This window comes from Lonchura striata, chromosome 5, assembly GCF_050655825.1.
Source record: "Lonchura striata isolate lonStrDom1 chromosome 5, ASM5065582v1, whole genome shotgun sequence".
In the NCBI taxonomy this organism is placed as follows: Eukaryota; Metazoa; Chordata; class Aves; order Passeriformes; family Estrildidae; genus Lonchura; species Lonchura striata.
Genome location: NC_140707.1, coordinates 38,083,928 through 38,109,578, shown reverse-complemented (window position 1 = coordinate 38,109,578; position 25,651 = coordinate 38,083,928). Strand labels below are relative to the sequence as shown.

Below are 25,651 nucleotides of genomic sequence, written 5' to 3'. Positions count from 1 at the left end.
TAACTGGTAAGAAAAATCCAGTATGCTCTGGAGGTTGCTTCTCATGGTAATTAGTCCACATGCCTAGTCTTTCACTTCTTTTTGGTTGCTGAGTTTCTTGAGTTGGTGGTTGTGATCTCCTCATGTCAGAATTACCTTTATCCAGTCAGAGCCAATTTCAGCACAGTTGCTGAGTTGTCTTTATTAGCTTCTTCCATATCTTGGGAGTTTTTCCAGATGTCCTTGTGGTCTATAAACTCTGCATTCTTTGTGTCCTCTGTCAGTAGTACATTCTTTCCAAGCTTTGCTAACCTCCCACTATGCCCGAGATCAATGCCAAGCCCTAGATGTTAAGGAGGACAAGTACTTTTTCTTTAACACCTGAACATCACTTAGAGCTTGCTTGTTAGCTGCTACCTGCTTTGTGGATTGTATCTTCTTTCTTGTTAATTAGGCTTGAAAACATATAAATACCAAGTATCTTTCTTTCTTAAGAGAATTTTTACATATTTTACATTTTACAACAATAAGACCATGTTTCATAACCCCCTCCTGATTCCCTGTAACTCTCTGGGCAAATGGTTAATTATTTCTGTCTCTTGAGATGTCAGCATCATAATCGGTCTCTTCCCTTTTATCTCATTGTCTTAGTTTCCCTTTTATTGCATTCTGTGTTTTTTAGGTCAAGCTGTTCTCCTTTTCTCAAAAACAGACCCATACATCTGTTTCTTATCTCCCAACACAGCTGGTGGTGTTCCTCAAGCAGGGCTCAGTACCTGCAGTATAAAGCCAGTATCTGGCCCAGAGCCAAGATATTTGATTTATTTCATGTTTGCACCAAGATGGGTGCTAGGTAGTAATTCCACAAAGCCAACTTGGAATTCATGCATTTGCCTCTCTCTATTATCTAATACATATTGAAGTCATAATTGACTGGCATCATATTTGCTAACTGGCCTGCATGTGCGTAACTGCTCATCTTTTGAGTCAGTGGGTTTCCTGAGTCCATGGTCATGGACACTTCCAGAATTACTCAGAATTACGTTTTCTCTGAGGACACAATTTCTGAGCCAAAGCAGTTCACCATCTTGTTTACCTTCTTGATTTAAGATGGGTCTCTTAGAACCTATTGGCTGAGGTCCTTGTTTCTTTGTTCCTCTACTGATCTCTTTAGGTCATCTTGACTTTCTAGCATAATCCAACAATTTTTCCATGTACATGGAACAGCAACTCCTGTAACTGACAGAGCACTGGCACAATTTCTCGGAAACAAGTACAGTCTTTTATTCAAAAAGGTGTCAAGGGAGGGGTCATACAAACACTGACAAATAGTCACTCATGATTCATTACTGATGCCTATGACAAAATTCCTATGCACATGTGCAAATCTGGGTCCAGTTCATTATATTATCATTTACACAGATAAATTTTCCTGGGGGAGGAGAATGTCTCTGAGTATTACAGTAATCAAAGGTAATTCTAAGTTACATTTTCCTTCTATCAGCTATCAAGTTATTATTTAACCTTATATTCTATTACAGTTTCTGCTTGAGACTCTTCGAAAAATTAGTTGTTAATTAAAAAAGGATTTATAGTATTCCTGGAGCCTTTTCACATAGCATTCTATTCCTGAGGACTCTTTACTGCTCTATTACTCCAGCCCCATTGTTATGGTTTCAAAACCGACTTACAGCTGCTAGGGCCTTTTTGTGAACTTTTATGCATTTCTGTTTTCATATGACATCATGACACAGTAAGGAAGTTCAGCTACAATCTTCCTAAATAAGCATTTGCAAAGGGTAATAAAATGTAAACAGTATTGGGCAGAGACACCTTTGTTTTTTTTTTGTTAAGACAATCTTCTGCTTTGTATTTATTACTCTTGTGCATTCCCACTTCCATCCCATTTCCCTTTGTACCTTGAAGTGTTGCTTTGTTTGTTTGTTTGGGTTTTTTTTTTGTTGTTGTTGTTGTTGGTTTTTTTTGGTTTTTTTTAGTTCCTCTTGTTTCTTATGCTCGTTTTTGGCTTCTTCATTGACAATGAGAAAAACACGGTGTTTTTCATAAGAGCACCTATTAGTGTTTAGTGCTAAACTGTACAGTTAAATGTCAGGATTTCATGCAAAATGTCACCAGCACCATGAAAAGACCTTTCCACACCTGACATAAATGTTTCTAACTGCAGTTTATAGTAGCTGTTGTTACAAAAGTGAAGAGACCTGAGGCAGATGACTTTCAAATAGCTTAATTTCTTCATTCAATATTTTTATGTGTTTATTGTGGAGAAGAAAATGCTGGATTACTTAGTCCTGTTTGTAACATTGCTCTTCTCTTTTGCTATGCTATCCTTCTCTTTACTGGCTTCTCTTCAGAGTAGGTAATGTTTATATGATCCATAAATAGATTACCAGGGGAGAAAAGAAGATCACAGGCAGATGGCATTATCCCATAACTAGAAATGGTAGCAGCAGCTGGAATAAGTTTCAAACTGAGAAAATACTTTGTGAGACAACTCAGAACTCTTTAGGAAAGCACAGAAGGAAGCAGAAATGAGACATGTTTTCGCCACACTAACACAGAATTTTGCAACCAGAAGTGTAGATTCAAAGTAGAAAGATAAAAAGTAGTGAAATTCAGTTTTGCTACTGTACTCTGGTTCAGCTAGAGTGATAATAAGAGTGTTGTATGTGCAACAGACCCTATTCGCTGCAAGACAGCCAGGAGGAGCCAAGAAACAAGGCTCCAGTAAAGTGAGAAAAAAATTACTCCATAAATCTGCAAAATTAGTGCAAAGCAGGAGGATGGCTCTATAAATCCAGTAAATAAGAAGACAGGAACAACACCCCGATAAGGCCAAAGAAGAAGTTTGCTTGACTTTTGTGCTAATCTTTAGTCATTAACGCAGTAAAATATAATCCCATCAGCCACTTTCCCCTAGAGCATGGATGGCAAAATAAGAGAGTAGCGTGCCTTTAAATGAAGGCAAAAAAATGTATAGCCAATGACTGCGGGGTGGGGGGGAACGCTATCATTCCAGGGCTTGGGATATACAAAAGCAAGTACTGGCACTGCACATGTGCTTGCTCTGTGGATCCACTGCCCCATTACCTGCTCTGCACACACAGGGAATGCACCTCTCAACTCTGTGTCCATCAGCTTCTTGCACAGCTGCTGAGAGAACCCATATCTGGGAGAACAGGAGTTTTGGTGACACAGCCACAGAGCCGGATTGTCCTGCTGTCCTGGCAGCAGCGAATCAGATGGGACAGGTCTCCAGCATGCACCAACCCCTTGATCAGGGACTCCACCGAATCCTCTCCAGTGCTAGGGTGCTGCAATGCTCCAGAGAGGTGTTTCAAGAAGCCAAAGGAGGTTGTGTGTCAGCTTTTCTGGACCCCCAGAATTTTCTAGATTGGTAAGTGAACTTTAGTTCCTCTTTCTTCTTAAAAAAAAAAAAAAAAAAAAATCAGCCTCCACACAAGCCATGCCTGAATGCTCAGTGTGGGGCTTAGTCAATCAGAGACTATTGGAGAGGCCAACCTAAGGGTAAAAGTATTGGGTAACATTATATCTAACAGTGGGAACTTCTTTTTCACTCTCATCACATAAAAGTACTTTAATTGTGAAATGGCATTTTATTATCAATTTTTCAGTATTGTATCTCACAAATAAATTTTGCGCCGTCTCTGATTTTTTAACAGCTTTGCAAAACAAACTTTTGTAGTAACGAATTACATTCTTCATTTTCTTAACAGTGTATTTAACTCATGTAAATGGGTGCTCTTTCTCTCTTTTCCCTGTTACATTGAAGAAATTACATTATTATTAGTATTACATAACTATTTTCCTATATAATTGCAGAACAGAAATTAAGGAATAGGAAAACTGTCACCTGTTAGAAATAACAAAAGTCCTTGTTGTAGTCAGTATTTTCTTCCGATTTATTTTCCTGTGTTCTACTACAGTCACTGCTGTTTTTTTCCAAAGGGACTATAAATAAATTCGTCCTCTCTTTTCTTGAGAAGCCACAGATAAGTTAGTGTACAATTACCTAAAGTATTTTAAGCATTCCACTCACAGCAGGTTGTTTGTGAAGAAATGCAGTGTTCTTTACAGATCAAGGCACTTCAGCTTTCCTAGCTCTCAATCATTACATTCTTCATTAATGTAACTAACTGTTCTATCATTTTTGGACTTAGAAAAAAATGAAAACAAAGAAATTAGTTTTCTTAGGTCACTCTTTGGTGCATTTGGCTGAGACCCAGAAACACAGCTGAGACACATAAAACAGAAATTACAGACTTTATAGGCATCAAACCATAGTATTCCTTCAGCTTCTCCCATCCTGAGGACATTGTCTCCATTCTTTGCTTTGAAGCCGAGAACCCCAGCACTGCTGATAATTAACTGTTCTTTCACCAGTCATGGGTGAGAGGACTGGCAGCCTCAGTAGTGGGAAATGAAACTCCTTCCTTCCAGAGAAGGAGCTCACTTCCAGAGAGTGAGCCTGTTAATTAGCCAGCACTCCCAGGGCAAGATCTATAGGCCACAGCTCAGGTAAACATGAACATAAAAACATATGCACACCGTACAGCCTATAATCTTGTATACAGCATTATGAACTGAAAACATGTATGGGCATAGGACTCTGACTGTGAAGGCCACTACAACGCCTTTGCAATCACCATTACTTCATAAAGACATCTGGTCTAGTCTTGTAAAAACACATGTCAACCCTGAAATAAAATTCAAATTAAGCACAAATCAAGAAGCTCATCAAGTCCTATGCTCATATTTTGCAGCATTATAAAAAAATCAATAATTAGTTAAAAGTATTTTTCTATTCACAGTAGTAATAGACAAACATTTCCATTTGTGAGCCATATGGACATATCTATCTCTGTATCACTAAAAAAACCCACTGATGAGATTATTCCACAGTTTACTGTATTGATGTATAATGCATGACTGTATTATATAACATGTTTTATACAGTATGTTGTATAATACAAGGAAAGTGTGTATAACATATTGTTCATTTACTATTTAATACAGTTCTGTAGCAGTGCAGGTGCAGCTTTGGGTCCTACCACCTAATGGTGGAGTGTATGGAATTCCAGCATCACAAAATGATAAGGTTGTATCTTGACAGTTTTTAAGACAGAACTTGGAGTACTTATACTTCAAGAGCTTTGGCAGTTTTTTATCTCTATTATGTAAGTTCTGAGCTCTGATGATTTCAGTGTCCAGGTTTTATAAATGAGAGCTGCGGTCAGTACCACCAACCATGTTCTCATTGGGGAGAGGAAGAACGCCAAGGTGCCATATGTTCGCTGCAGGAAATAGCAGGAATAGACCTGCCAGGCCAGGAGCAGGGTCATTGCCAGGTGAACCAGCACAGCCACGAGGCGTCGGACGTGACGGATGTGGGAAAGGAAGCTGTGGCCCTGACATCGCAGCAGCAGGCACCAGCACAGGTAGGCCATCAATGGCAGGTTGAAAAACATCATCTGAAAGGAAGAGAAAAGAAAAATAAGACAATGAGCAAGCAAAGGTTCTGGGTAACATCTATGAAGGCTTAAAAACATATGCACACATAAAGCTGTCCCATTCTAAGGGCTGAGTACACTTCCCAGAGATAGAATCTCAGGATTTATCTCCACGACTCTGCAGCTGATAAAGGCACTTGGCCTGAGTCCCAGGCCAAGCATTCCTGCCCATTCCCTTGCAGTAAGAGGCACTAACACGCATTTGACATTTCCTCTAACTGATTCAGGGAGACAGACTTACCAAAAATTAGCATGGCAAAACCAAATGGTCTGTATGTCAGCTTAACTCTGACCCAGCCCACTCCAGCAGAGTCCCACTGGTACAAGGGAGACACCATGAAGAAGGAGGCAATGCTGGTTTGGTCCACTATCTTAAATGCCAAGGAATGACACCTTGTCTTTCAGACTAACGGGGAAACCACTCTTGGGAAAACTGGACTCATGTGTGCTTAGAGAGTGACACCTACTGATCTGAAGGGTTATTAAGGCTGCAAGGGCTGCCCTGTCCACTCAGTTTTTTTGTTTAATCACTCTGTGTTAGCCAAAGGCAAAACTAGAAAATTTACAGAAAATTTAGAGTTGTAAATCTGTAGAGACAGCCTCTAATCTAAATATCCAGGGAGTCCAAAGCAACATCGTTTTTTTAGAGAAAAAGAGAAGTTTGTGAAAATAATGCACAACCTCCTTCCTTTCTTTAAATCTGCAGGAAGGTAAGAAAGACCACTTGTAGTCAGGCATGGTCACTAATCTCTCTAATTCCAAGACTCCTTTCTTTATAAAACTATTAAAAAATTGAAAAAAGCCCCTGAAAAAAAAGCTGGTTTTTAGCCTTTATTTTATACTCACCTGTAAAATCCCAACCACAAATGTCATACTGCCCTGTAAGAAGGAACCACCAACAAACACCCCAAAGGAAAAACAGGCCCCCATCTGGCCATCTATCAGTTCACCTACAAACCATGGTCCTGCAAGACAGGAAATCAAACATCATCATCAGGAAACACAACAGAGACACAGCCCTTTCCCACACAACCCTTTGTACCCTGAGACTTCCCTATTGCATGTCCAGAGTAATCAGCCTCATGTTTTTATATTCGGCAAACAGCAGTCTGGTGTGAAAATGCCACAGTACGACGGGGGCTTGTGGCATGCAATGAAAATACTTTTGAATTAGTTTCATCTCTGTGACAATTTTCAACACCACATATAATATCTTCCCTATGAGATAGGTGAAAAGGATAGTTTTTTTCCCAGAATTACAGTAAGATATATGAAAAACGTGGTCACAAACAATTCCAGCCTGGCTCAGCATAGAAATTAAAATAGGCAGACTGCTCTGTGTTATGCATACTACACTGACTAACAAGAAAATAACTATTTCAGTAAGATGTTATCAGCGGAGAACAAGCTCAGATTGTTAGCTCTGATGTGAACAATCAAAAAATAAGTGAAAAACTGTATTTAAAAATACTTCACTTTCAGAGTAATTTAACAAGCTAAGTGTTTCATTAATTCAGGGCTTCTAAGTTAGGCTCTTACAAATAAACCTTTAGTCTCTTTGGACAATAATTTTTGAAGTTCCACATAGATTTTGTAACTTAAGTAGATTTTCCCCATTCTCCAAGATGTTAGAATTCTTATTTTTCATCAGGATCTAATGTGTAATTTCAAAATACCAATTTATGTCCTCCAGTACTCTAGGCTACTTACCCAGAATGGTGTATAAATTCAGAACCAGAATTGAGTAATAGAAGGTGTTTGTTTTACTGAAGATATGAAGAGAATATGAAGTCAGAGTAAATAATCCCGGCTTTCCTAAACAGACACAACATTTAAGAAAAATACATTTAATTCAGTTTGCAACACCTCCCCAAATATATATGTATGTATAATACTGGTCTTTCTGAAACAAACCGGCACACAATTTACTCATTCTTTTAAATAAGGAATATAAAAATAATATTTGGTATGTCTACAGAAGAATGCATTACTATTACTGTGATAACTGAAAATAAAGAACCAATAAATATATAACAGTCTATATTAAAAACAGCAGAGGAACCTGCCATTCTAAAGGAATACACTTACTGTATGTAAATAATACTGAATGACCATTCTATACCCAGAAAATGAAGTTAGCTAGAATGAAAGACATGGAGAAAGTATGTATTAAATTAAAAGTAAGAGCAACAAAACAGTAACTTTGCAAACCCAGAAAGGTAGGTCAGCATGGACTAGATTAGGTGGATTTCCTTTGATTAAATCTACTTTAGTGAGATCTGATAGCAACTCAAAATTAAGGCTAGGCATTAAAATGACATTATTCTGACAAGTGTGTGGTGCTAGTAGAAAAAAGAAGTAATAGCTCTCTGAAGCAGACAATTCACAGATCAAGAGAGCCTTCCTAAAAAGTTGGCTTGTAGACTTAGACCTATTACGTGGCCTTCTCACAAAGAATTAACCCCCAGAGGGCAAGCTTCATCTTTGTAAATCAACAGCTCTAACAGATTTGTTCACTAAGTTGTCTTTTAAAACATTTGTCATAGTCCACATGGACCTAGCTTACCACAGAGTCAGTTTTTTTAATGTGTAGCTGCTGAGTTCCATAAAGGCAACTGAAAATCTGATTCTCTTCTATGTAAGCAGTTGCTGTAGCTACTTCAGGATGCCACACAATTAGAAGTAATAAGGAAGGGACAAACACTGACATGAATAGGAAGGGAGGTGGCTTCCAGAAAAATCTCATTAGTAGGGTGTGGTTCAAATGATTGTTTAAAGGATAAACACCATGAGCTTATAGTAATAATTTTCATTTACTAGATGTATCACAAAGTATCAAGTTATGACAGAAATGGCCTTAATATTATTTTGAGAAAGACCCAATCCTGTTCATGTTCTTTGCAAAAGTTAACAAACACTGTCTTTGCAAAAGGAAATCTGTTTCTCCACTCAGGCAAGAGAGAATTCTGCGACAACTATATTGAAACAAGCACACATATAGAAAATACAAAACAAAACATTCCTTTCCCTAGGTACTGGATTCTTCAGTGAGAAAATTAAAATGAAACTTTGGACTTCAATCAACTTAATTTTTGTTTAGATAAAGATACCTGCTCAAGTTTCTAGTTTACTTTATTTGATATATTGGAGGTTTTCCAGCTTCCCTTAAAAGCGAGATAGCAGCTTCTGAGAAACCAATCAAATCCCACAGTAGCAGATGTAAAATGCATATGGTGATTAACAGCACAGTTACTTACATATTGTTAGCACACAGGTCAAGAATAAAACATTTGGGGGAAAACAGATCTACTAAAAACCACAGGTAAACATTAGTTGATACCTTTGAGTGCTGGCTTTTGGAGGTGTCGGAAAACAACAAGCAAGGTAATCTGAATCAGCACAATCAATCCAAAGAGCACTCGAGCCTGAAAAGACAGTTTTGACTGTAAGCCAGCCCTGGAATAATTGCAGCCTTGGAGCATGCTTTATGGGCACTGATAGAATGGTACAAAGATTCTATTTGAAACACAGTCAAAGCTTGTTGGTGTCACTGAACTGAAGAGTAAAAAGGAAACTTAAAGAATTTCTAAGTTCTAGGATTTGTATTGTACTGACTTGAATTCTGCTCGATGTCTAAAAGCAATAGAGCCGAATATTTTTAAAAAAGGGTTTGTAAACACATCCATTGAAAAAGTGCAGTTACACTTCCAAGGCAAAACACTGTCTGAGCTGAGGAGAAATGCAGTTCAAGACATGGTGTAGAATGTGTGACTGATTTAACAAAACAAAGATAGTAACGTTGAGCCAATTATGATAAGAACTACAGTCATGTGGACTTTCTTACGTAGTTCTAGAAGTGCGCCTAGACTATTAAGACATGACATTCTTCTTTGCATGTACTGAGCTGTAACACATATGACTAAAAGTCGATGGGGATTTTGCCTTCCACTTCTCTGGAGCTGGTTATGATGTCAGCAGCTGACAATGAGAATATTTGCAGCATTCTTTCCAGAAAACATATTTCAACAGTTCAGAGTGAATTTCTCTTTGGTTTAATGTTTCCTTTTTCTACTATCTCCAGTAGCTCTTTTTCAATTCCTTGCTTGCACAAAATGTGTGTATACTTATGCCCGAAAATGGATAATTGGGACTAAATCCAGTCCCAGCTGTTTATATAAACCATTGTTGCACATTTATGGTTTAAGTGTGCAACTTGAGAAACTTCAAATGTTTTGCAATTCCAAAAGAGAATTCACATCTGGAAAAAGTAAACTGCATTCAAGTCTATGAATTTCTTCAGGAATTACAAAAATGCCTACTGCAGCTTGGGAAACCAAAATGGAATAATAGCTGTTTTGCTGAAAGTACTTACCAGAACATAGTGGTCAGTGAGAAGAATAAGAGATGACCAAAAGTCAAATCTAAGAGAGAGGTTTTCTTCCATACCAAATAAATGGCCCCGTGTGCCAATTCTTCCTGAAGCATCCTAAATTGATATAAAATGAGAGGAATTACATAGCAGTGGTACAAAAAACTGTCTAGTTAAAGTTCCTAATTATCACTGCAGCTTTTCCAGAAAGATACGATTGATGTATGCTTTTCTGGCATACTGCTGTATTAAATTCTACCTACAAAGCACTACTTACAGTCAATTCTGCAATTTCAAGTAAATTGGTGATTATAAAATCATAATCTGAAAGTACTACATATGGATAAGAGCCTGTCAGAGATTCAGCAACTTATGGAAGACTGTGACTGTTAATTGCCCCCACCCCCCACCCCACGTCCCAGTTGTCTTCTGGAAGTTCAAGTCTAGGTAATAGCCTGTATTAAAATATTTTCATATTTTGTTGTGCTTAATTTCTGGTGTATTGCCAAAAACCCATATAGATAAACAAATACTTGTTTATTATTTATTTAACATAGTGCAGTGTTGAACACAGTGTTCCAGGTGTGGCCTGGCAAGCACTCTGTAGAGCAGGATAGTGACTCGGCTGGTGATGCTCTTGTGGAAGTACCCCAGGATGCAGTAGATTTTCTCTGCTGCACCAGCACACTGTTCATTCACACTGGGCTTGTGCTCCACCAGGACACTGAGGTCCCTTTTCACAGAGCTGCTCCCCAGCCAGGCAAATCACAGCCTGTGCTGTACTCCTGGATTATGTTTTCTGGGTGCAAATCCTTACAATTTTCCTTTATGAACTTCATGATGTTCTTCTTGGCCCACAATTTGCCCTTGATTAATCTGTGCTGGCTCTTCCCAGTCACGTATTTCATCTGACCTGAGAAAGCCCCCAACAAGGATGGATTTGTTTCCTAATTTTCCCAGGGACTGAAGTAAGACTGATGGGCCTATAATTTCCTGGATCCTCCCTTAAGCCCTTGTAGACAGGAGAGTCATTAGCCTTCTGCCCATCTTTGGGTATGCCCCCTGATCTCCACAACTTCTCCAAGACTATGGAGAGTGGCTTCACAAAGATGTCAACCAAGTCTCTTAATACTCTGGAGTGGAAACTGTCAGGACTCCTTGATCTGTAGGATCAAGCTCCTTTGCCAGGTCTTACTCCAACTCTTCTTTCATTGACAGTGGGTCTCTGCATCAAGCTTGATCCTTGCTCCCAAGGCCCAACACAGAGGTGAAGAAACTGTTGAGAACCTTTGCCCTTTCAGAGCTGTTGGTGACTAATTCACCTCTGCTGTTTAACACTTGGCTAGTAATTTCCTTCTGTTTCTGTTTGCTGTTTAAATACCTTTAGAACCCTTTCTTGTAATTTTTTACATCTCTGGCCAATTTAAATGCAAGTTCGCACTTCTGTCATGTCTTATTTTACTTCTTATGAAAAAATATTTATTTCTTTATCCCAGAAGCTTTATTAATATTTTGGTGCTTAGCACTCAATGTTTATTTCTTTATTAAATCCTTTGAGTTTTGTAATCAGAGAAATATGAAAGTAAGTCTGTTATCATGTATTTTGTTCCTAGTTATGTGAAGCAGGAGGGTGATAGAGAAGCCATAAGAAAAAAAATAATACAAAGAATGCCAACAGGTACCTTACCTGGACAGTCGCTTCTATGTGATGGAACCCTTCACTGTAGTTTTGTGGACTCCACTTCAGCACATAGAGAGGGCCAGACACATGATGTGCATTCCCCAGGTGAACTCCATCTATGTAGACTTTGACAGAGATAATGACAGAAGGAGAAAATGCCAGAATTCTAAGGAGTAAATAAACAGGAAAAGAAACAGATTTGTTACTGGACTTGCAGGTATGTCATTACTTCCTTAACAAAAAGTCCCTAAAAGTTAAGCTGCCTTGTATTAAAGAGTTCAAAAGTTTTAGAAATTAAAACAGTGAAATATCTGTAGGCTAATGGTAACATAGTAGGTCTTTCCTACTGTTAAAAAAAAGTAGTTCTGTATGACACTACAAAAAAGAACAGGATAGAAAACTGGCTGTGGAACAGACAAAAAGGTGGCAGATGTTGTAAGGCCCTGGCAGAAATAATTTTAGAACTCCTGCTCCAAAACATTTGCTAACACAGGTGGGATGTATCCTCTAGCACACATAGACACATAACTAAATACTTGTAGATGGCTTAGTAAAAAATTGCCAGGCTCTCTCTCTCTAAAGTCCTTTGTTGTTGGGAGTGGGGCTTTTTCCTTGTTTTTGTTTTTTTGGTTTTTTTTGCTAGTCAGTATATAACCTCTCAGAGTTTGCAACTGCATTTAAGACAAATGGAGTAGAATGCAATATTGATATTACAGATCTCAGATACCAAGAAATGTATTGTCACTTGGCAGTAGTGCTTATATTCAGAGAAACAGTGATACTAATACAGGCTCAAAATATTGCACATGCAATTCCTTTAATTTCTGGTAATATGAATGGCATTCCAGAGCATATTTTAGTCAAATGAAGTAATTTCATACAGTTATGGTGGACAATCCTCCAGAGAAAAGTGAATTCTGAGAACAGCAGACACACATTTAAAAAAAAAAAAAAAGGGTTTGAGTATATACATATAATTTAATATTGTGAAATCATGACATTACAGGGTACCTGATATGAGTGGAATAAAGAATTTTGACTAGTGGTTCATGAGTAGAACTGCTGTAAAGGAAGGATTTGGGATTGGTGATGAGAACTACAGGCCACTCTTCAAAGTTAAGATCTGCGAAGCTGAGGAGGTCATGATCAAACACGAGGATCCTGTATCTATAATTAAAGGAAAAGAATTTTGTTAATACAAACCACTGTGTGAACAGCTGATTTCTATGCTTCTCAAGTTCCTAAAGAACCTGGCTTTATTTTCCATTTATTCTCTTCTGTAGTTGATCTTACATTTTTCAACTCTGCTATATTAACTATACAGTTGCTTACCTCTGATGAGGTTAATTTTATTACAAATCATGGGAGTAGCATCCAAAATTCCAAGTGTGAATTTTGCACATGAATCAGATAAATGAATATTACATTAAAGAACTCAAATATAATGTACATTTCCACAGTGTCTGTGTAGGTACTCTAACTCAGGACAATGACACCAGCATCCTCTTCCCCTGTATTCATACCAGTATCTTTCTTTGGATTACTGCAGAATAAAAGCTAGTATACTACTATACACTACACATAGCATCAGACACTTTTTGATATGCAAATAAGGTAACATTTCTCAGGTGGACTATTTCTGTGTCAAGAATTCCAACAGCTACTGCAGAGCATATGTATTTTGAAGTAGTGATGCTGAACTTTACTACAATTTTTTCATCTACATTTGAATACTAAACATACTATCTAGACGTCCCCTTTTGAGTTTTTAAATATCAAGAATTAAGAAAAAAATATTTACTTTATTAGTACACTGCTGATATGGGGAAAAATCCCAAACATACACACAAGGCCTTTTTTTCAAAAGCACTAATAGTAATAACCAGTCAGGCTGATCTCATGCTTCTTTCAAATTCACCACACAGCATAAAAGGGAATCACAGTACAGCAAGGTAGGTTTCATATAATAATTTGCTCATATGGGCTTTTCTTACCTCCTATTATCCATCCAGTCTCCCAGCTCAAGTTCCAGAGTGCCACCACGGTGTTGACTGTGCAAGACTGGCATCAGCCCACCCATTGTATGGAGATGTCCACATAAATAGGCTGTGGCAGAACTAATAAGAATTATGATTATTTGGGTGGGAAGGAAATACCACTGCAGAAAATCTGAAAACTGAGAGATGAGCATGTGAAGACAGGCAAGAAATGTACTTCATGCTGAAAACATACAGGGTAAGAAGATCTTACCTCATTAGTGTTCGTATTCCAGGGGATGGGGAGATGATTGTTGAGGTGGGGTAGTGGCCAAACCAGATAGTATGGTTGCTGTGTAGACTTTCTGCTGCCATCAAAGACAGCTCTGCCATTTGATTCTGAAATAGGTAGGTGACAAATCCATTTTGCTAAATAAATAAATGTCTCCCATGCATTATGTAACTTAAAAATGTAAACACTCTTATAGATGAACACAAATCTTTCAAACAATTTTTCTATATTAAAAAAACCCCAAACAAACCACTACAGAAATAAAACAGCCAGCCAAATGGAGTGCAAAGACTTATACAATACCATGTTTAAAATCCCAAAAAAATTATAGGGTCTCTTAGGGCCTGGGCTGAGTGTGGCATCCACGCAGATGAATGAATAGTTCCCAAAAGAGGTTGTGTGGATGTAATGGAAAGAACCATCTCTACGCCAGGCAGAGTATTTCCTAACAAAATAAGATGGAAATACTCCTGTTAGGAAAGCCTGTAGCCATGACAAACATACATTGCTTTCTCTCCTTCCACTGATGACAGGTATTTTATTATTTCTGAGCTACAAAATTGAAATGCTTTTGATACTTCATGCTAGATGGGAATTGTACATATCTTCCACTGGTAAAGACATGACATTTCAACTAACAGTACCACCTAAATTGCTGTATTAAGGATTAAATTCTGTAACTAAAATGATTTTGAGTTAATCTGAGAATCACTAAAATTCATTAAGTTTAGGTTGGTTTTTTTAAAAAAATTCTTTGGGGGTTTTGGGGGTGGGCATTTTGTGTGCATTTGGGTTTTTTTAGTTGTTTTAATTTTGTTTTATTCCCTGCATGATTTGTGGGAGCCAAAACATTCCTGAGTTCAGATGAGTATAATTTGAACAAAGCCATCCAAAAATCAGTTCATGTCCCTGTTTCTCCACCAATCAGAACAATAAAATTGCCAGGAAGGTTGACCTGAATAGAATATAAGACAATATATTGAAAACACGTTTTCCATACTTCTGATGCCATAAAAACCCTTTCACAATATTTAAGTTAACATTATCTCTGTGAACATCATCAACTTCAATACAATTTCTTCCTTTAGTCCCACTTTGAGTATGTGTAACAGTTGATTAATCCTATGCTAATGCTGTGAACATGCAGTAGGAACCTATGTTTTTCTGTAAAAATATTGTATTTCAAAATAACCCCCTGCCCTCTTTAATTTTAATGCATAATGAAAACCAGAATGTGGTGTTGAATAACTGTTCTTCCTAGCTTCTATTTTTATTTCTGCAAGCAATTTTTATAATTTTAATATTTTACAATATTATTTATATTTTTATATATTGAAAAAACAACTCCATTTCACTCCTCCATCTTCTCTCTCCTAGAGTTAAAATTTTGTAGACATTGACAGATTTAACACACTCAATTACAAAACACAGAAGGATAAGAGATAAGAAATCTGCACAAACAAGTCTCTATTTTCTCAGTCAATTCTGCTCTACTAACTGACAATGCAAAAGACAGAGGGAATAGTAGGTATGATCCTGGGTTATAGGAAACTCAGTGAAAAAGCATATATGTAGTAACTGAAAACAGAATATCGTTTAGTTAATTTGACCTTGAATATAGCTGCATGTATGGTAAATAAAAGTACCTGTAATAATTCTGAACACTATCCAGGCGTGGAATGTTGAATGAATCTGTAAAGGAGTAAAAAAGGAAATAAGGAAACTTTCAGATCAAATAAACCTGTCTCCATTTTGACCACAGAGCTTTTCAAAAGTTTTTTTTTGACTGGTTGCATGCTCTGTAAGAAAGACTTAACTTATTAATGGAAAATAAAGTAGCCATAGCATTAGAGAATAGTGTGTGTAGAACAGACACCAGCTTGGGGAAGCCTGCACTGCAACAGTTCTACTTCTCCATTAATGCTGGTAACAGAAGCCTAATAGGAAAATGAGTATATATGACAAAGCATGCACTTTCTTCCCCCCAGTGCAGCTTCCTGTACAGCCTGCTTATACAGCCTACATGATTGTCAGCTTGTGTTTGAATGCTCACAGTGTGGCAACAGCTGAAGGATCTAAACTCCCATGACTCCTTTCTATTCAAAAGAAACCAAATTTCCTTTAGCTGCTGGACATGTGACATCTTGCAAATGTAAACCTGTGAGGCGGAAGTCTATGAAAAGTAAATTGAAACCTTTTCTTCAGTATGGTAAGATTACAGTTTGCCCCTCCATTAAATAGTGTGGTATATAAAATAATGACATGGAAACTAACATCTGAAGTCATGTTCTACCACTTGCCAGGTAAAAGACTCTTACTTCTCTGGTACTAAAACTCACTCCAGTAAGAGCTTGTAAGCAAAGTATGTCCTCAGTAGACATGTGGATGGCAAGCCCTTCTGATTAATGAATTGCACTAATGAGTATGAACATTTTACCTCTATATTCTGTGACCTGCAATCACAGAAAAGACAGAAATGTTTCATTTTCTTCTTACCATGATTCCCTTTGATGTCTATCCACTTGGTTTTTTCCATGACCCTTGATCTCTTCAGGATTGACTGGTAAGTTTTCCACTCATCTTCTACCTGCTCAGATCCCAGTTTATCTCTTGTCTTAGCATCTGTCAGATCACCTGGGAGTGTACAAAGGTGAGATATAACTAGAGGCCTACAAAGCTTATATAAATACTGTAACTAGGCAAGCATGCCATCTCTGCCTCCAAGTTTAAGTAGCTGCAGGCCTGGGTGCTGTATATGGTCCACAATGTCAAGGTAAACTCCTTCTAATGCAGATGCAGCAGCCTCACCAGACATCTACTGACCACATCACTGCAGCACTTTCACTAATTAGATAAGTAACTCTCTGTAGAAACAAAACTCCAGGTCTAGCATTAGGATTCCAAAGCCTTGCACACAGTAATGGCTTGGTCTTTTAGATTTCCTTGTCAAAACTTAATCTATTTCAATAGCAAGCTGTCAAGTGAAGTGGCAAGGTTTATTTCACCTCTCTTGGTATGATATGTTCAAATGGAAACCAACAATAAAATCTTACATTAATTCACAAGTTAATGTATTTTGTATGAATTTCATACAAATTAGCATGGATTGTTCTGAGAGAGGAACTGTATCCTAGTGGCTAACCACAGACATTGCTCACTTCTGTAATTTCAAACACAAAGAATGTAGAATCATGACCGGGACAAGAAGGAAGGTGGCTGCTAGCAGGGGCCAAGATGCAGCAACACATATTGGGAAAACAATAGCTACCTTGTGTGATTGTGTCTGTTACATATAGAACACACTAAACTCACTGAAGAAACTGAATGCTGAAGAAAATAATAATTCCTTTGTTGAGAGGTTATTCTTTTCAGCTTCTAGTAGTCTTCCTTTAGCTGCAATTCAATTTCCATTGCTTAAGATACCTGAATGTTTAAAGTTCTCTCTTGAGATCCTAGAAGTTTGGCTATTTGCTTTGACAGTACACTCAACAGGAAATTCACACTTTTCAATTGCTTACCTGTTGCTAGAACAAGTGCTGGCTGAATTACATCAATTGTTTCAGAACAGAATTTTTCGAATTCAGGAGCTCGTTTGGGATCTTGAAATTTGCTGATATGAATATCTGACACCTGCAAAAGAGAAGAGTGAAACACTGCCCCAAGTAGAGGGTTATTGCTATCCAAGTTGCTCTGCAAAGCCAAGTATACATAAGAATGCATCATAAGAGCAGTCACAGTGATTCATGTCAGTGTAAGGGATACAGGGAGAAACGGAAGTAGTTGACTAGGGGAGAAGGAAAGCAGAACAAACAAATGATATTGCAACTCTAACCCCTAAAATCACATTTACATCAAGAAAATTTCCTTAAAACTAAGAGAATACAAAAATATGAGGAAATACTTGGGTATCCACAGTAAATGGTGATGACTGCAAGTGGCCTGTTGCCTTTCAAATTCTGTGAGTTGCTGTGCAATACAGTGGTTTTGCTGCAAGTAAGAATACAAAGTTCTGCAAAGCAATAGGTTAAAGCTACCTAGTACTTAAAATGTACCGAAAATTCGTTTTATACCTGGTGTGACATTTCCAGTAGCTGAGTGGAAGGATTTTTAACATTCTATCCACGCATTTTATTGGATCAAACAAGTGTGTTTAGATCCCATTCCATGTGCCTTCAAGAAGGCAAAGATTCCCTAAGACATGATGATATGAAAGATGCTTTTCATTTCTGAGTCAGTCAAAGCCCTCACATCAGAAGAACTGTTTGGGGAGAATAAGAAATATAAGCTTTTTCTATTATTTTACATTGTGGCTTTTCAGTACTGTACAAAAAAAACCCCAAAACAAAACCCTTGTGTGAATGGTTTCAATTTCACTTTCCATTCTAGTTCAGTCAATCAATTAATTGCCCTCCTTGGTCTGAACAAATGGTATTTGATTCTCATAAAGCAGTAAGCAAATGCTCATGTGACAATATCACTTGGAAAGAAAAGCATTAACTTTTACATTCAGTTTAATAAACCTGTTCTTGTAGAGCTTGTAGTTTTTGAAAAATACAGATAAAATATATTGGAGAAAAATTATCTACTTCTACTTAGTCACTCATCTGTATACAAAGAAAACACTACCTGAATACAGTTTTTAAATTCTGCTTAGGAAAACTCCCCATTTGGAATGACATGGAATTTTTGCCTTGATCAGAATTGCATGCTAAAAAAGGCAAACACTTTTAGATATAACTTTATCTTCACTTGCATTGATGCATTCAAACTAGTGTGAGACAAAGAACACAGCAAAACTACCTTGATACATCAAACCTCATTTAATCATTGACAAGGATACAGCTTGTTTTGCTTCTTTTCAGCCTGTGGATTTGCAATTAATTTATCTCAGCACTCAAACAGAGAAAATTAAAACTTAACTTACTCAGTTTTCATTCTTGAGAAAAAAGTCTGACAAAAAAATCTTACTCCTGCTCTACCAGTAACTACAGCAAATGTAGATTTCCAACCTTACAGCAGAGAGTGGTTTGGAAGCCTAATTTCCTACAATGACCATCCCACTTTTCTTCCCTATGAGTTTAAGGTTTAAAAAAAGGTTCAACTTGTAATTTCTAAGAGTTACAGTGTCCTGGGACTTCTGAGAGCTGGGACTAAGTTTCACTCATCACTAACAGCCATGACATATGAAGATTTCAGAAGTGGAGCTTCTTCCCCTTTTTTCTTTTTTTTTTTTTCTTTTTTTTTTTTTTTGTAATTTTTAAAAAAATTAATTTCAGCTGATATCCCAATAAGAAGAAAGAGAGTGGGCAAGATGAAAAACTTGTAATGCTTTTATTTACTTTCCAAAATGTAGGTGAAAGCTCATTTGCTGCTCTTTCCCTTCCCTCTGACTGATGTGGATATTTGGCCTCTTATTGCATCATAGGCAGTTACCTTTATTAAAATGTGTTGGGAGAGATTTAGGGGTGAGAAGGAGTCACCATCAACATTCCTTATCTAACAAAGATGTGGTTCAGGAAAGGCAGGCATTAACGAGGGAGAATTACAAGGTCTAGAGCAACAGTAGAATGCATTCAGCTGACAGAAACAGGAGAAATAATTATATACCTGTCAAATACTGAACTAGAGTGTCTGTCAGTTAGTAAGAGAAATTCTGCTACAAAAAATGGATGAGCCATTAATAGAAGATCAAAGTAGAAAGACTGTGATTTAGTTCAGTTTAAGAAGAGATAGTCCTGTGTATGGAAAGAAAAACAAGGCAGGAACTGCTAGAGGCAGAACTGACCATCTTGAGCTCTATTCAGTGACCTAGGCTAGACCTATGGAATCACCAGGGAGCCTGAAGCCTGTTTCCCATAACATTATCAGGCACAAGGCTGGATTTGGTGCTTTATTAGTTTCCAAGTTTGGTCAATGATAAAGGAGCTGTTAAAGGGCACGTCTGAAAGAGAACATAACCACTTGAAAGCAAAGCCAAGTTTCAAATTAGCTGTGCTATGACCTATCCTTGGGAGAGCTCTACTTGAATTGACATAACCAGAGAGAACACAGTAAGAGAAACACGGGCCTGTGCACTGCCTGTCAGTATAGCTCTGCAGCAGCTATATGCTGCTGTATCTGACTCTTCACAGGACAGCAGTGCAGGATAGGGGCTTTCCTTACATTATTTCAAGCATATCTCTTGATAATTGTACTCTGCAGTAAAAATAAGCCTTAAGTCACTTAAGGAAAAATTAATGAAAAAAAAATCACACCACCAATTAGAGAGAACCTAAGGACTTATATATGCCAGCTCATCCACTAAGAGCACTGCCTGCAGCTAATAAAGTCAGGCAAAGTGTTCTTGAGATTTAGAATGAAAACAAAACAGTAAAAGTTATTTGTTAGAAGGAAATGCACAGCAATCCCTGTGACATCTCAGCCATAGAGTAACTACAAATATGTAAACATATTTTTGTTTACATATTTTTGTGGCTAGTTCTACACTAAGTACTTTGGGAATGCTCTGGGGAGAAGAGTCACAGAAGAGGCCACAGAAGCCCTAAGATGTGACAATTTCCTTCCAGGACTATGCCAGTCAACTTGGATTTTTATGTTTAACCTGGAAACAAAGCTTCTGAATACTGGCATAGTACCTTCTACTGCTATAAATCAGTAAAGCTATTTTCTCAGCCACACAACTTTCTGAGGTTTTGAATGGGGAAAGGGACAGGCAGAGCCTGCATTTCTCCCCAGGATATTAGATAATATCGCACCAGGTACTGATGCAATATACAGGATAGCGTAATAATTAGGTGATTTTTAATTACCCGCTTCCACTACACATATCTTGTCTGATAAGGAAACTTCTCTGTGCAACCATCCAGGAGCCATAATGGCAGTCACACTCACACCACCTGGGACCGAGGCCCCTTCACAGCTACATCCCCACACTCACAGTCAGGCCAGGTTTCCTTACCAGCTCAGCTCCAGGTTTCCCATAGCTCAGACTTCGAGATCATTAAAATAATTTAATCTTGGTGCAGTAATTATCAAAATAACAGTTCGACTTGGGTACCTCTGAGGAGGTGCCCCAAAGAAAGGAATCCCCGGGCTTTTATACCCTCAGAGTCTGAGAGCAAGCAAGTCTGGGGGTGATGGGCTCCTGCCGTCTCTGAGTGCCCGGTCCCCAGGCCGGGACACAGGTCCCGTGCCCCGTGCTCTTCGCTGTGCAAAGGATTTCGCAGGTCCCGGCCTTTCGCCCCCAGAGCTCAGGCTGCAGCTGCACACCGAGCTGCCGGCACTCAACATACTCCTCAACGCGACCTTTCGGGCAGCCTGGCCGAACACCTGTAACTGGGCTTGACCGCGCGCCGCCGCCGTGCCCGCCGCTCGGCCGCCCCTCGCCCGCCCGGCCCCGCTCACCTGCACGACCCAGAGCAGGCTGGCGGCGGCCGCCCCGGGCGCGGGCTGCGGGGCCCAGCGGCGGCGCGGCCCCGGGGCCGGCGGCGCCGCCGGCGGCCCGTACCAGTCCAGCAGCAGCGCCACGGCGGCCGCCGCCAGCAGCCCCGCCGCCAGCCCCAGCATCCTGCGCCGCGCCGCCACCGCGCCCGCCCCGGGCGAGCCCTGCGCCGCCGAACCCGGCACTTCCGCGTCCACCTCCTCCGCTGCCGCGCCGCCCCGCGCCCGGCCGCGCTTGGCTCGGGGGAGCGATGCCGCCGCTCCCCTTGTGCTGGAGCTTCTATCCGGCGAGGCTGGGGGATCCCGGCTCTGCCCCCGCTCCCTGTGCCCTGAGCGTTCCTGCTTTCCCCTCCAGCCGCAGGGCTGCCTGGAAATGCCTGGGTTAAAGCAGAAGGAAACCCAGGCGTACGAAGAGATCCGTATCTCAGCCTGCTTCCCTACAAATACAGCATGTGAACTTTGGCTTTTTCTCGTTACGGTATTATAATTCTACCTGCTCGGAAATCTAGGCAGTTGACCTATTTTGATCCTGACAGAAGTATTTTTATGGTATTTTGAACATTTTAATATATATATATGTACACACACCATTTAAAACCTTGATATAGTAACCGAACAGTTTCATAATTGCTAAGTTATTCTTTGCTATCAACTCAGTTTACTAACTGCTGCCCATTTACTGTTGAGATTTTTTTCTTCCCATCTTAAGTATGAGTTCAGGTGAAAAAGCTCCTGTCACTTCACATCACTCTTTGTTATTTATCATAATATTCTCAAACAACTTCAGGTATTAGAAGTTTCTAATTCAGTATTATTTAATTGTAATTATATTTTCTCATGTAATTTCTCATAGGACAAAGATTTAAATTTTAGCATTGATAATAAATAGCATTGATTGATCGGGAAAAAAACATTTTTCAGCTCAGTTAGACTGCATTAATATGACACGTCTTTTTAGATGTTCTTCATAATTTAGTTACTCTTTTGCAGGACTTCATGTATGTTTGCTTTGTTTTTTTTTCAGCTGCCTTTCATCTTGTTTGTCTACTCTTTCCCCCCAACAAAACACCCTGAAGAAATGTTTCTAAATAAACATCAATCAGCAATCCTGTCAATCTTCAGAAGTAATCTGGAGAACTAGGGCTTTCTCACTTTCTTCCTGAAGCTCTACCATTTTATTTTAGCTCTAGCAAGGCTGTCAATTATTTTGTCTGTATTAAAATTGATCTGAATTCCTGTTTTGTTCTTCTTCTTTCCTCTATTACTGTAGTATCCATGGAGATCTTGTTTGGTGCCATTTCTGCCTGGGCAATGGTGCCAACTTGTTTTTTTAAGAGGTTTACTGACACTTTATTTGCTGTCTTTTAGTGCATGTGGGTTCCATTTTTTTAATAATAATTTTTTAAAGTAAGTCTAACAGTAAATCCTGTTCAATTAAAACAGTGATTTACATTAGCATACCTTTTGAAGTCACACAGGAAAGCAAACCCCCACTGACAGCTAAAAGAGATAGCCAGGCAAACTGCTTGCCTTGCAGCACAGGGGGCTGCAGGCAGCCCTCCTGCTGCTTGACTGGGTTTGTTGCTGGAATTCTGCCTTGCTTCTCTTGCTCGACTACATTGGAAGCTGGATTATATAATTGCTAGTGTTGATGCCAAAACAGGTGAAGGACTCCAGTAATCACAGTCCAAACTTAGTTGTTGTGCAAACAACACTTCTGGTTAGCGGGCAGCTGTGCTATTGGAAAGGATTGGGCACCAATTAGCAATATGGACAGACAGAACGAGATGAGATTGTTGTCTCATGGCAAAATTCAATTTTTATTTTTTACACCTCATACCTAAACCTGTCTCAGTGATGGTGATTTTAACTGACAGATTTCAGTAATTAAAGAAGTCTGCAGGACTTCTTAATATGAAGATGACTGGTAGCTGTGGCAGAGGAACTACATTCAGATTTCTGAAGATATAAGAGAAGAACTTTGAGAGTACTTGTGGCTGGGTACAGCACAAAAAAATCATTGGATATACCTGAAAAGATCACCTGTAAGCTTTATCCCATCCATACTTGTCACTGTCGAGGCAGGATGGGAATGAATAGACTTGACTCAGAAGGCTGTGAAAGTAAGACTCCCCTTTATTCAAAATACACTGCTCTTTTATACAAAGCTTCATGAGGACCAAATCCATTGGTTCTGAAATGAAAACAACCCACCACCATTGGTGCAAAGTGCTTGACGCACAGTGATAGAACTTAACTATAAACAATGTGAAAAACAAGAGAGATAAATAATTATTTACATTCTTTTCCAGCTCTTTCCCAGGCTTTTTGCCTGGCTAGAAACTCTCAGTTTCTTTCTTTAACTGAATCTGAGACCCACACATACTGATAACTGAAGAAAGTGAAAAAGCTGTTTGGAGGCTTGAAACAGGAAGACTACAGTGGAAGAAGGCAGTCTTCCCAATATCCAAGATATCAGGCATTCAAAATGGACCCCAAGATCCAATGCTATGGCTATTTGCCTATTTCCTCAGCCTTACGAAGGTGGAAACACACGGAATTGTACAACTGGACTGCAACAATCTGGAAAACTTCCAGCAATGCATAGGCCATGTTTGTCACACTTCAATCAAGATCCTAAATGCCCTAATCTGCCAAATCTGCTAAGCACCCAGAACAGTTTTGATACGCTGTTGGAAGGAGGTGTGGAGGAAAAATTTTGATCTTGGAGATCCTTTGGTCTTTAGGCATTTGCCTAAAGCTACTGTTGCTTCCTACACCAAGTTAATAAAATTTTCCCTTTGCTTAGCCCATGTGGGAACCACATGGAAGTGACTTTGCACCGTGTAGATGAAATTACTTGCGCTATTATCTTGCTAGCAATGAGGGGACATAGTCCCCTGCACCACTGGAGGTTTAGGTTAGATATTAGGAGGAATTTCTTCACCGAAAGGGTGATTAAACATTGGAATGGGCTGCCGAAGGAGGTGGAGGCAGCGACCCTGGAGATGGTATAAGGAAAGACAGGACATGACACCCAGTGCCACGGGCTGGATGATAAGGTGGTGTTCCGTGGTAGCTTGGAGTCGATGATTTCAGGTCTTTTCCAGCCTAATGGATTCCGTGGCTCGGCGATGCAGGGCGCGAAGCGGGCACGGTTTAAGTGCCTGCGGGGACCCGGCCAGCAGGAGCTCCGCGCGCCGGCCCGGGCCGCGCCGGGCTTCGCGCGGCCTCCCGCAGGGGGCGCTGCCGGGGCCCCGCGCGGGGCGGCTGCGCGCGGGGCGGGCCCTGGGCCGCGGGCGCGGCGCCCGGTGACGGCGGCGGCCCCTTCCGGCCGTCACGGCGCCGCCGGCCGCGTCCCTCGCTCTCAAAATGGCGGACGGAGCCGACAGAGGTCCCGCGGCGGGCGGCCGGGCCCCCGCGCAGGCCCCGGAGCGAGCTATGGTGAGGCTGCGGACCGGCGCCGCGCCGCGCTTCCCTCTGCCCGCCCTCGGGGGCAGCCCGTGCCCTGCCCGCGCTGCCGCTCGGCCGAGCAGGGCAGGCTCTCCGCGGCTGCCGAGCGGCGCCGTGGAGGGCCGGGACGCGCCGCTCTGCACCTGCCGTAGCCGGCGGGAGGCTGCGGCACCACCCGGGGCGCGGCCTGGGCGCCGGGGCCGGAGCGGGCGGCCCGGTGCCCCCGCACGGCGGCGGGCGCGGCTGCGCACCGCTCCCGGCGGCTGCGCTGGCTGCGGCTCCGGGCTCCCGCCTGTGCCCCGGGAGCGGAGAGCCAGCCGTGCCCCGGGAGCGGAGAGCCAGCCGTGCCCCGGGAGCGGAGAGCCAGCCGTGCCCCGGGAGCGGAGAGCCAGCCGTGCCCCGGGAGCGGAGAGCCAGCCGTGCCCCGGGAGCGGAGAGCCAGCCCTGCCCCGGGAGCGGAGAGCCAGCCGTGCCCCGGGAGCGGAGAGCCAGCCGTGCCCCGGGAGCGGAGAGCCAGCCCTGCCCCGGGAGCGGAGAGCCAGCCTTGCCCCGGGAGCGGAGAGCCAGCCTTGCCCCGGGAGCGGAGAGCCAGCCTTGCCCCGGGAGCGGAGAGCCAGCCCTGCCCCGGGAGCGGAGAGCCAGCCCTGCCCCGGGCCCGTGACCCGGGCCCGGCCAGCCGCTGTCACGGGCCCACGGGGGAGCGGTTTGGCTCGGTTCCCCGCAGCATCTCTCAGCCCCTGTCCTGGATCTTCTGTTGGCACCTAATGACGGAATTGATTGAGATCAAACTTTGGAAAGCTTCAGAGCCGTCCTTTAAACGTTGTACTGTAAATGTGCATTTTAACCATAGTCCTTTACCTTTCTTAATTAAAGGTGACTCTACTGTGGAACAGAAAAGGCAGAGTAACAAAT

General features: G+C 40.8%; 2 protein-coding genes and 1 long non-coding RNA gene across 7 annotated transcripts in view; 2 read left to right on the top strand and 1 right to left on the bottom strand.

Annotated features, from left to right (window-relative positions):
* Positions 1-1,238: 1,238 nt before the first annotated feature.
* Positions 1,239-21,427, bottom strand: TMEM62 (transmembrane protein 62). Of its 2 annotated transcripts, none has more exons than XM_021533533.3 (14): positions 21,251-21,427; positions 17,365-17,476; positions 16,343-16,480; positions 15,493-15,538; positions 14,150-14,291; positions 13,829-13,953; positions 13,573-13,695; positions 12,590-12,745; positions 11,585-11,744; positions 9,901-10,014; positions 8,869-8,953; positions 7,239-7,343; positions 6,375-6,493; positions 1,239-5,489 (listed from the first exon to the last, which is right to left on the bottom strand). In XM_021533533.3, the coding sequence occupies exons 1-14, from the start codon at positions 21,410-21,412 to the stop codon at positions 5,163-5,165; spliced, it is 1,914 nt and encodes a 637-aa protein (XP_021389208.2). In that variant the 5' UTR covers positions 21,413-21,427; the 3' UTR covers positions 1,239-5,162. The 2 variants fall into 2 exon arrangements, with proteins under 2 accessions (XP_021389208.2, XP_085438087.1); XM_085581961.1 differs by lacking the exon at positions 21,251-21,427 and adding an exon at positions 20,805-21,219.
* Positions 21,362-22,522, top strand: LOC110472175 (uncharacterized). Its single transcript, XR_002465699.3, has 2 exons — positions 21,362-21,738; positions 22,311-22,522. It is a non-coding gene; the product is annotated as an uncharacterized LOC110472175 (long non-coding RNA).
* A 2,118-nt stretch (positions 22,523-24,640) lies between these two features.
* UBR1 (ubiquitin protein ligase E3 component n-recognin 1) overlaps positions 24,641-25,651 on the top strand; it is a 56,270-nt gene continuing 55,259 nt past the window's right edge. For all 4 annotated transcript variants that reach the window (XM_021533529.3, XM_021533527.3, XM_021533528.3 and 1 more), the window contains exon 1: positions 24,641-24,730. In XM_021533529.3, coding sequence (XP_021389204.3) covers positions 24,659-24,730 — 72 coding nt within the window. In that variant the 5' untranslated portion in view covers positions 24,641-24,658. The remainder of the gene's footprint in view (positions 24,731-25,651) is intronic.